Source organism: Petromyzon marinus, chromosome 34, assembly GCF_048934315.1.
Source record: "Petromyzon marinus isolate PM22_M1 ecotype Great Lakes invasive population chromosome 34, UKy_Petmar_22M1.pri1.0, whole genome shotgun sequence".
In the NCBI taxonomy this organism is placed as follows: domain Eukaryota; kingdom Metazoa; phylum Chordata; class Hyperoartia; order Petromyzontiformes; family Petromyzontidae; genus Petromyzon; species Petromyzon marinus.
This window is the reverse complement of record NC_133700.1, coordinates 756,787-768,884: the sequence shown is the minus strand read 5'-3', so window position 1 is coordinate 768,884 and position 12,098 is coordinate 756,787. Positions and strand designations below refer to the sequence as shown.

Sequence of the window (12,098 nt, the reverse complement as noted above, 5' to 3'; positions counted from 1 at the left end):
ACGTTTTCTTTACGTGTGTCACATGCTGGCGGGTTTAACCACACACATTTTCACAATCTCGGCCAAAAATAATCCCTTGTAGAAATAGATACTTTTCGCAAGGCATCAAGTCTGCATTAACCGCATATACTTTGGGCGAATTATGCCAACCAACATGCCCTGATGGTGTATGCATTGTCTTTGAAACTCATTGGCCTACACCAGAGACAGCCTTCTTGATGTTCGACCAGAGAACACCAAAAGGCGAAACAGTACAGAGACAATGCCGGCATGTTGCGATGTGTCACCCTGGTTGTGAGTGAGCTGCGGTGTCGTTTACAATTTTTTTTGCACATTTCGACCGCGACGCCTAGTTTATGAATGATGACGTCACGGGATCGTCAACGTCGTCCACTTCTTTCGCACCGTACGTAGCTCGCCGTGCTCATTAGAGGTGCGTGGTAGAATGCGGGCGAGACGCCCGCGGTGATAACCGGGGCGGCCTAATAACCGGGGGGGGGGGGAGGGGGTGGGGGGGGGCGCACCGCCGCTGCGTCCGCGGAATCTCCACCCCAAGGGTTGACGTCTTGATTGAGCGCTCGTTTACATAGCAGGCTGTGCGTGACGGTCCGCGGCACTTTGTTGACTGCAGCTGATTCTCGCGTTGACGGCACACGCGATGAATGCTGCTGGCCGAAGTTCGTCTGGAAGCCGGTAGCCGTGTGGGGTGGCGTGCACCGCTTGGGCCATGGTACAAGGAGTGAATCGGGGGCCCCCTGTCTAATCTCCCCTCTGTCTTCGTGGCCGCCCCGCACCTGGGCCCCTCCAGCCCATGGGACCCGGTGCTGTCAACACCTCCGATTAGCACGGTTGGCTACGTATGGTGCGAAAGACGTTCGACATGTATACATGCATACGCTGCAGTCATGCTTGATAGTTACTCCGCTGCCCCGCGGGCTGATGGACCAATTATACTGAGAGCTCGAGGGTGAGAACTCTCCCAAGGGGATGACCACCATGGAGATGGAGCGATGACGCTGGAAAGGCAGCCGGAGTCGGCGCCAACATTTGCCCAGCTCCGTTGGCCGTGCTGCCATAACACGCTGGCCGTAAGCCAGCGAGCGTGTGATGGTGACCTCAACGCCCACAGGTAGCGATGGCGTTTGATGCTTCTGATAGATCCACTGACTTTCGCCTCCCAGAGTTGTAGATAACAGGGACACGTGTGAGGGTAGCCACCAGTGCCGGCGATTGGGATGGTGGTGTGGTTTGGTGTAGATGTCCGGAGGTGGTGATGTTACATGTGGTTTACCCTCCGTGCTCCCCCTGTCTTTTCCCGTGTGTGCTGGCAGTGAGCGAACGAGTGGTGTCCGTGTGGAGCCATGAACAAGAGCTATTACGACATCTTGGGCGTAGCGCGCGGCGCCAGCCCCGATGAAATCAAGAAAGCGTAAGAGACGCATTGACAACACCGCACAGCCCCCATTCACATCACCACCACTTGTATCATAACCACCACCACCACCACACAGCCACCATTGACATCACTCAGCATCACCACCACCACACAGCCACCATTCACATCACTCAGCATCACCACCACCACACAGCCCCCATTCACATCACCACCACCACTTGTATCATAACCACCACCACCACACAGCCACCATTCACATCACTCAGCATCACCACCACAACGACACCGCCCCATTCACTTCACTCAAAATCACCAACCACCACCACACAGCCCCATTCAGATCACTCGGCATCACCACCACCACCACACTGCCCCATTCACATTACTCAGCATCATCACCACCACCACCACAAAGCCACCATTGACATCACTCAGCATCACCACCACACAGCCACCATTCACATCACTCGGCATCACCACCACCACCACACGGCCCCATTCACATCACTCGGCATCACCACCACCACACAGCCCCCATTCACATCACTCAGCGTCACCACCACCACACAGCCCCATTCACATTACTCAGCATCACCACCACCACAAAGCCACCAATGACATCACTCAGCATCACCACCACCACACAGCCCCCATTCACATCACTCGGCATCACCACCACCACACAGCTCCATTCACATCACTCAGCATCACCACCACCACACAGCCCCCATTCACATCACTCAGCGTCACCACCACCACACAGCCACCATTCACATCACTCAGCATCACCACCATACAATGTGGTGGGTGAGGTGGGCGAAGTGGGTTTCGCCCCATCCTCGCCGAGAAGCAGGTTCGTGCCGTCGTCTCCTCGCGTGTAATTGGCGTCTTGCAGTGGCCGCTGTGTTCTGATTCCTCCACAGAGCCGTTAAGTCGGCTCCAGTGTGTGCGGGATGCGGCCGCCAGAGCTCCAAACTTACCACGCACATTACTAGCCCGCAGCTCGAGTAAATTTTCCGCCTGCCGATCAAGTTTTGGGTGGAGTTCAAGATCCTCCCTCCTCCTCCTCCTCCTAACCCACAAGGCCCCCAATGGTGCCGCTCCAATACACATTCGCGAACCTTCTTCATATTTGAGTTCCCGAGCCCTGCGGCCCTGTGATGCCGGCCGCCGCCGCTGTCGTGCGTGCCGAGATCCGCGAGACTTTTGGTTAGCCGAGCCTCTCCGCTCGTGTGCGCCTGCACCACTCGACACGTCCCTTCTCAAAGGCCTTTTCACTTCCTCCGAAGACGGCCTTGAGCTGTTGGGTTTTGTCTGGTGGGGTGTTCTCATCACGCCTGCCTTGTGTGGTTTTAATGAGGCGTTCACAGCGGGGTTTTATGAGCAAGTAATTTTAATTGCTGCTTTTAGTTCTGTACGGCACTTTGGAGGCTTCGCGATGAAAGGTGCTTTGCGAGTGTCGCGAGGTGTGAACCGCTATCCTCGTTGATGTATTTTCACGAAAATTGCCAAATCCTAAACCGATGTCTCGCCAACATTGGCACACAGCTCACCAGTGTGCCCAGGTGTTCATAGTTTTTGGAAGGATTTCCGCCAAAGTACGTCGACAATTTTTTGTTAATCGAAATAAAACGAAAGTAACGTTACGCTGCGACACGAGTACTATGCGCGCATGGGAGAACAATTACTCGCGCGTGCGCATTTATATTTTATTAAAATATCTCACCGTTAAAATCCATCGTTTACCCCGCGGCATGTCGAGCGACGGACGCATCGCAGCCAGATGCGTAACGACGTGAGCACGCATGCACGCACACGCCTCTTTGTACAGTCAGATCTTCGAACGCAACAGATGCTCGCTTGATGCGCTCCCCTTGCCAGCTTTGGCATCGGTGCTCGTCAGATTCTCTTTGCACGCTCATATTCTGCCTCTGGCCGTTGCGCGATGCCGGTGAGTGTGGGCGCTCGGCAGCTCCTCTCCCCGGCGCAGGTTTCCGCACGGCTCCGCCGATCGCTGCCGCCCAGGACGAGCGTCTGCCTCGCACTCTCTTCTGGCACGATGTTCTCACGATGTTCTCGCGATGTTCTCGCGACGTTCTCTCAAGGACCCGCTCGTTAAACGCCGAAAACACCTCTCACGTTTGTGAGCAACAACACGCACCCACCCACTCGCCACACTACAGGTCACAACAACAGAGACAAAGATCCCCCGTATAACCTTAACAGGCTGCCGGGGCAAGCGATGTTAGCGAGCACTTATGAAGGCAGACATAGTGCACGACGGGGTGGGTGGCGAGCACAAGGCCAAGCGACCTTTGTCTCCCTAGTGGCGATGTTTACACACTGCACCATGTACTCATTTGAGGCTGAGTCGATCTAGGGGAGGCCCAGGACAGTTCAGATAATCGTCACTGGTGTTGGCCCTAAGCGGGAATCGAATTCGGGTGATCAGGTTTGCGGTGCACTAACCGCAACACTACCGCTCCCCACAACAAGACACTTACCCACCCACTTTCCACACTGCAGTTCACAACAACAACACACTCACCCACTCAATCACACTGCAGGTTACAACAACACACCCACCCACTCGCCACACTGCAGGTCACAACAACAACCCACCCACCCACTCAATCACACTGCAGGTTACAACAACACACCCACCCACTCGCCACACTGCAGGTTACAACAACAACACACCCACCCACCCACTCGCCACACTGCAGGTTACAACAGCCCACCCACCCACTCAACCACACTGCAGTTCACAACAACAACACACCCACCCACTCAATCACACTGCAGTTCACAACAACAACACACACCCACCCATCCACTCGCCACACTGCAGTTCACAACAACAACACACCCACCCACTCGATCACACTGCAGGTTACAACAACACACCCACCCACCCACTCGCCACACTGCAGGTCACAACAACAACCCACCCACTCAACCACACTGCAGGTCACAACAACAACACACCCACCCATCCACTCGCCACATTGCAGTTCACAACAACAACACACCCACCCACTCGCCACACTGCAGGTTACAACAACAACACACCCACCCACTCAACCACACTGCAGTTCACAACAACACACACACCCACCCACCCACTCGCCACACTGCAGGTTACAACAACACACCCACCCACCCACTCACCACACTGCAGGTTACAACAACACACCCACCCACTCAACCACACTGCAGGTTACAACAACAACCCACCCACCCATCCACTCAACCACACTGCAGGTTACAACAACACACCCACCCACTCAACCACACTGCAGGTTACAACAACAACACACCCACCCACTCAACCACACTGCAGGTTACAACAACACACCCACCCACTCGCCACACTGCAGGTTACAACAACAACACACCCACCCACTCAACCACACTGCAGTTCACAACAACAACACACCCACCCATCCACTCGCCACACTGCAGGTTACAACAACAACCCACACACCCACCCACCCACTCGCCACACTGCAGGCCACCTCGCTTCTCTCTCTGCTTCTTCCCTCGCACTGCTCCACTCTGAAATTCCCTCCTCCTCCTCCCATCATCATCACCAGCGTCTCATGCCCTTAAATGCGTTCACTCTGCATTTAGTACAACTCCGACAGTGCTGTTTGTTGCTGGCCACTTGACGTGTTGGGCCTTTGGGTCAGTGCTCGGAAACTGTGTTTAAAAAAAGCAAAGGAGCGGTGTTGGCTGTGGTTTGGCGTTCCCCCTCTCGTGTTTGTGTGGAACACTCGGGGACTCTCCCGAGGAGACCGCTGTAGTTGGATAGTCAGTCACGCGCCGTTTAGATTTCGTGACGCGCCCAGTTTTTCCTTTCACTCTCAGAGACCGGGAGACAACAGCTTGGCGGCGCTGGAAAACACAGATGAGCATTGAGGGCGGCCACAACCGGCGGCAACAATTGCCCAAGCTCTGTGGTCCTATTTCGGGATTTTTGGCCAACTCCATTATTGGGCGCTCGTACACGCGGGAGGAAACCGGAGTGCCCGGAGAAAACGCCTGCGTGTGAGGGGACGGAGTAGTAACACTCAATCTCAGTACAGATGGGAACGGATCCCACTTGCTGTACTGACGCCATCATACCCTCTGGCCGTAAGCGACCTCGACGCCTGCCGGGTAGAGGGAGGGACTTTCGCCAAAGTGCGTGCGTGTGTGGTTCACCAACCCTCTCGCTGCTTGCACGGTGCCACACGCCTGGCCATATGCTGCGTAGCCGTCCATGCCCGGCTGAAGGCGACAACGCGCGCTGCTGCCCCACCCTCGCACTTCCCCTCCTCCCCCCGTGGCTGCTTGCTTGTGTTTACCCGGAGAACCGTGGGGAATGCGTGTGGGAGGCCCCACAGCCTCTTGCACGGCTGACCACTCGGGGCAGTCTTCATACCAAAGCCAATCGCTCGTTTCCCCTCGCACGATTGCCCACTTTCTCTCTCGGCCACTCGTTCACCACTTTCACTCGCTCGCCTGCCCACTCGCCCACTCTTTTCCCACTCATTCGCTCACCCTCATTGCTCGCACTCACTAACTCCGCCAACGCGCTTACTACTCATTCAACGATCCACTCGCCCAGCTACCCTCTCATCCACCCATTCACTCACCCAAATGACCAACTCGCTCACCCACTCGCCCAACCTTACCCCACTCATTTACCTCGACTCATATCCCACTAACATACCCCCACTCACAAACTCAATCATTGACCATACCACCTATGCAGCCACTCGCTCACCAATTCACTCACCACACTGAGCGACTAACTCGCTCACCTACGTCAGAAGCTTTACTCTGGCATTACTTCTTCAGCAATACCTGGCTCTGCGGAGTTGCGCTGGCTCCTGACCGATCAGTTGCGTGACGGTCATCTACAGCTTTGCCTTCATCTTAACTTCAGAGGCATAGGCCTCCTCGTGTGTAATTTGTGCTACCCCGCCCGACAGCGGAAATGCCAGCGACGGACAGCGCACGCGTGACTCGATGCGATGGGTTGGTGCGCGCCGGCCTTCGCTCGGTGGGCCGTCCCGTCGGCTCTCCGTGAGGGTGCCGGCGGGCCCCGCGTCGGGATCGGCGCGCTCGGACGCGGGGGAAGCCACCGTGACGACGGCAGGCGGAGTTCTGGTGCTCGCTCCCTCGCTGCCACCCTCGCTCGTGCTCACGCTCGCGCTGTCCGTCGGATTTTGTGTCGTGTGAATTTTCAGCTACCGCAAGCTCGCGCTGAAATGGCACCCGGACAAAAACCCGGAGAACAAGGAGAACGCCGAGAAGCAGTTCAAGGAGATCGCGGAGGCGTACGAGGTCCTCTCTGACGGTGAGCGCCCCGAATAACAACAACAATAATAATAACACGCAGCACGGGATCACAGCTAGTTTCGCACTTTGTTGTTGGCTTCTGTATGTACATACGTCTGTTTGGAGAACCTGTTTCGCACCGTGTGTTTGGAGAACCTGTTTCGCACCGTACGTTTACAGAACCTGTTTCGCACCGTACGTTTGCAGAACCTGTTTTGCACCGTACGTTTGGAGAACCTGTTTCACACCGTATGTTTGGAGAACCTGTTTCACACCGTATGTTTGCAGAACCTGTTTCACACCGTATGTTTGCAGAACCTGTTAAGCACCGTATGTTTGGAGAACCTGTTAAGCACCGTATGTAGCCAACCTGGCGGAACAGTCCTGCGGCGCTATCCGTGTCGATAAATCAGAATGACTTCCTGGTTTTTATTCTGGCTTTCTGGGCCTTGTCCTGAAGATGCTGCTAGCGAAACATCGTGTTTGTTCAATCTTGTTGTGAGAATCGCACCCGAACCCATGGTGAGGGATCCAAAACAATTTTATATAACAATTTAATCAAGTTAATCATGTTTGTCTATGTCGGTTGGTGGAACGTTCTTACGATGCACATTTGGCCAGGTCGTTTCAGTTTTCAGTTTCAAGTTTATTTATTTTGGTATAGCCCTGTGAGCCATTCGGCTCTTGAATCGGGTGCAACCACAACAAACAAAAACACAAAAACACGAACAAGAAAAACATCTTAAAGTGACTATGTGACTGTCCAAACAGAAAATCCATGAAAAAAATCAGCAAAATATTCCTGAAAAAAGCACCGTACACCAACGCTGTGTGCAAAAAATCCCAGTGGGATGCAAGTCAAACAACAACCACAAGAAAACTTAGATTAAGGTCATCAGTCTAACTCCGTACTACAACAAAAAAAACATGTCCAAACCAAAAAACGTTTTTGAAATCACCCAAAAAATAAAGCCATAATTGCAACGTAACAGTGATCACAGTGAATGTGACCGAATTTTTACAATAAACTACATAAATAACATGTAACACCAAATCCTAGAGCCATAGCTGGCTGCATGAGTTACTCCACAACAACAGAAGCATCAGTCGGAATATCAAATTTTTCAATGCACCTTTAAGATCAGCACGCTAAATCAAAATACAGATAATACTTTGCAGCGTCATCCGGAGCGAAACATTTTATTTTACGCCAATGAATAGCAGTGGCAGCTAGGTGTGTACAACTCCTCTAGAGCAGTTTTGAGAGACGATCTCATTGGTAGCGATTCAAGTTGCAGTTTATTGGCAATAGCATTCCAGACCCTGGGGGCATCAATAGCAAAGGCCCTTCCTCCAGTTTTTGTATGGCAATAGGGAATGTGAAGCTGGTAAATGAGCGAAGACCTGAGGTCAAATTTGTTCTTTGAAACAGAGAGGAGATCCAGCAGGTAGTCTGTGGATTTTTTTGTAAGTACATCGTTAATAAATAAGATCTGGTGCACAAGCCGTCGCACATTAAGAGATGTTAAGTTTGACCCAATGTAGAGATCAGAGTGGTGAGTCCTATATGGGCAGTTCAATGTAAATCTTAAGGCCGAGTGATAGATGGAATCAAGCTTCTTCAGTACAGTACTTGGGGCTGATTTATACACGATGTCACAGTAGTCAAGTAGAGGCAGTATGGTAGCTCTTATCAATTCCAAACGGAACATTGGGGGGAAGCAGTGCTTGTGTCGATACAGAAAACCAATTTTTATTTTTGTCTTTTTACCAATATAATCAATGTGATCTTCAAAATTCAGTTTTGAATCCAGGATGACCCCAAGATACTTATAGATCTTGACTTGCTCTATTTGATAATTATTTAAGGAATGTAATTGGGGAAAAATAACTTCCTGCTTTAGTCCTGGTGAGAAGCATAGCACCTTGAATTTGGAGTTATTCAGGACTAGTTTAAGAGCAACTAGCTGATGTTGTAGTTTGTTGAAATCACCCTGTAGCTTAGCATTCACGTCATCCGGAGAGCGGCCAGCAGTAATCAGTATCGTGTCATCTGCAAAAAGATTTACCCTGGAATGATCCAGGTCAGTGCCCAAGTCATTGACATAAAGAGAGAACAAAAGGGGGCTGAGGATGGAACCCTGTGGGGAACCCCTTTTGTTATCTTAACACTGTTTGACCTCCAACCATCTGTGAATACAGTTTGTGTGCGAGAAAAGAGGTAATTTTATGACCATTTTACTGCGTTTTCGGAAAAACCGAGGCAACTTAGTTTACTAAGCAGCGTGTTGTGGTCTACTGTATCAAAAGCTTTGGACAGGTCTAGAAAAAGACAGGCACAGTACTGCTTATTATCAAGGCTACTGTAAATGCGATTCAGAGAGTCTAATGCAGCAGATGTGGTGCTGCATTTTCTTCAGAACCCAGGTTGTTTTAGATGTTAGTAGATTGTTGGTGGACAGGAAACTGCTAATTTTGGTAGGTCAATAATTTTTCAAAAATTTTCATCAACGGGGACAAAATTGAGACGGGTCGTTACACGTGGCCTCGCCCAAAAAGCGCTTTACGAACCGTGGATTACTCCTGGTCACTCGCTGGGGGAAGCCTCCGTGAGTGACCAGAGGGGAAGCCTCCGTGAGTCTGAAGGGGAGGACCCCTGTCGGCTGCACCCGAGCCACTGTGGGTTTACCATGGGCCTCTCGCACTGCGTTTAGAGCGGACGCTGGCACTCGCCGCGAGCGCCCGTCCCCTCCCACGCTCAAGTTGAGCCCGACTCGCACCCTTCACATTCATCCGGCCCCCTGCACCTGAAATGCCACGAGGTTTTCGTTCACGCATCCCACCGGGCCAACACGGCGCCTTCTGCCAGTTGAATTTGTTCGGCGGTGGTGGCGGAGGTTTTTAAGTGCAAGCGAAACGGTGGCCCGCCGATTCAGATGTTCGTTGTTTCTCGTTGGGGGGCGGTGACATGGCCCCCAGCGGCGGCGCGCGGGCCGCATGTTGCGGAGCTTCGCGGCTCCAACCCAGCGGCCGCCCTGGTTAATTCTGCGAGCGTAGGAAACCGTGTTAGTCGTAGTAATAGCAACGACACTGTGCGCCCTCTGCTTTTTTGCAGTGGAGGTTAAAGATCCTTTGACGTCATTCGCAAGAGCAGGCCTTCGCCTGTCCTTGTGTTACTGTCCAAATTTTTTTTTAAAACAACACCGCGGAATTGCTCGGATGCCGCCTACATGGCAATCATCGCCCCCTACTGCGGGACAGCTGGCGATAACCCTCCTGTAGCTTTGAGACTCGGTGAGCGAGGCTGTGCTAGGGAAGCGATTGTGAGCGTGAGCGATGCTGCGATGATGTGGGGTCGTGGCCGATGCTGACCGCGGTGGCGTCCCTGTGGTGTTGCAGAGAGCAAGAGGGAGACGTACGACCGCTACGGCAAGGCAGGGCTCACGGCCAGACTCGGTGAGCAGCCACAGCCGCCCTCTACGGACCAACGCTCGCCACACCACCGCACTCGCCACGCACCGCACTCACCTACACACTCACCACACACCGCACTCACCTACACACTCACCACACACCGCACTCGCCACGCACCGCACTCACCTACACACTCACCACACACCGCACTCACCTACACACTCACCACACACCACACTCACCTACACACTCACCACACACCACACTCACCTACACACTCACCACACACCGCACTCGTCTACACACTCACCATACACCACTCACCTACACACTCACCACACACCGCACTCAACCACGCACCGCACTCACCTACACACTCACCACACACCGCACTCACCAACACACACACCACACTCACCTACACTCTCACCACACACCGCACTCGGCTACACACTCACCATACACCACTCACCTACACACTCACCACACACCGCACTCACCACGCACCGCACTCACCTACACACTCACCACACACCGCACTCACCACGCACCGCACTCGTCTACACACTCACCACATACCGCATTCAGCTACACACTCACCACACACTGAACTCGCCTACACACTCACCACACACCGCACTCGGCTACACACTCGCCACACACCTCACTCACCTACACACTCACCACACACCTCACTCGGCTAAACACTCGCCACACACCGCACTCACCTATACACTCACCACACACTGCACTCACCTACACACTCACCACACACCGCACTCACCTACACACTCGCCACACACTGCACTCACCTACACACTCACCACACACCGCACTCACCTACACACTCACCACACACCGCACTCACCTACACACTCACCACACACCGCACTCACCTACACACTCGCCACACACTGCACTCACCTACACACTCACCACACACCGCACTCACCTACACACTCACCACACACCACTCACGTACACACTCACCACACCACACTCATGTACACACTCACCACACACCGCACACGTACACACTCACCACACACCACACTCATGTACACACTCACCACACACCACACTCATGTACACACTCACCACACACCGCACACGTACACACTCACCACACACCACACTCATGTACACACTCACCACACACCACTCACGTACACACTTACCACACACCGCACTCATGTACACACTCATCACACACCGCACTCATGTACACACCACACACCACACTCGGCTACACACTCACCACACACCGCACTCGGCTACACACTCACCACACACCACTCACGTACACACTCACCACACACCACACTCCTGTCACGCACAACCCTTCAGTATAAATAAACATTCTGATTCACTCATTGACCGCGTCTGCGACGCCAATACCACCCCCCGCTGTGATGGCGTGACCCTGGCTCAGGAGAGGTGGAAGTGATTTGTGATTGGATCCTGCTGATGCTGCTGACCATACTGATGACGATGCTGACGATGCCCGTGTGTGTGTGTGTGCAGGGGGCGGTGGGTCAGCCAGCCCCAACATGGGCGGATTCCACTTCACGTTCCGAAACCCGGATGACGTCTTCCGAGAGTTCTTCGGCGGCCGCGATCCCTTCGCCGAATTCTACGGTGAGCGGCGCGCCCCGGCGCGGTGCGGCCGAAGCGTCGGCCGTGGGGGTCGCCCCCGGCCTGGCACGGCACTCCACACGGCGGCTAGATGGCCATCGCCATCATGCGCTGGCCAGCAGGGACGTGGGGGGCCCGCTGGGACGTGGGGGGGCCTCTGGAACGTGCGGGGTCTGCGGGGAGGCGTGGGGACGGGTGGACGCGGGGGACGCAGGAGCCAGCGGGCACGCGGGGAGCCGCGGGGGGGCGGCGAGGGGCGCTCGGTTTTATCGGCGCTCGGTTTTATCGGCGCTCGGCGACCGTTGTTGGTCTCGCCGAAAGAGCG

General features: G+C 53.8%; 1 protein-coding gene across 2 annotated transcripts in view; it reads left to right on the top strand.

Annotated features, from left to right (window-relative positions):
• Nucleotides 1-12,098, top strand: part of LOC116948557 (dnaJ homolog subfamily B member 6-B-like) — a 70,899-nt gene that overhangs the window by 25,332 nt on the left and 33,469 nt on the right. For both annotated transcript variants that reach the window (XM_032965323.2, XM_032965322.2), the window contains exons 2-5: nucleotides 1,332-1,429; nucleotides 6,634-6,743; nucleotides 10,124-10,180; nucleotides 11,663-11,776. In XM_032965323.2, coding sequence (XP_032821214.1) covers nucleotides 1,362-1,429; nucleotides 6,634-6,743; nucleotides 10,124-10,180; nucleotides 11,663-11,776 — 349 coding nt within the window. In that variant the 5' untranslated portion in view covers nucleotides 1,332-1,361. The remainder of the gene's footprint in view (nucleotides 1-1,331; nucleotides 1,430-6,633; nucleotides 6,744-10,123; nucleotides 10,181-11,662; nucleotides 11,777-12,098) is intronic.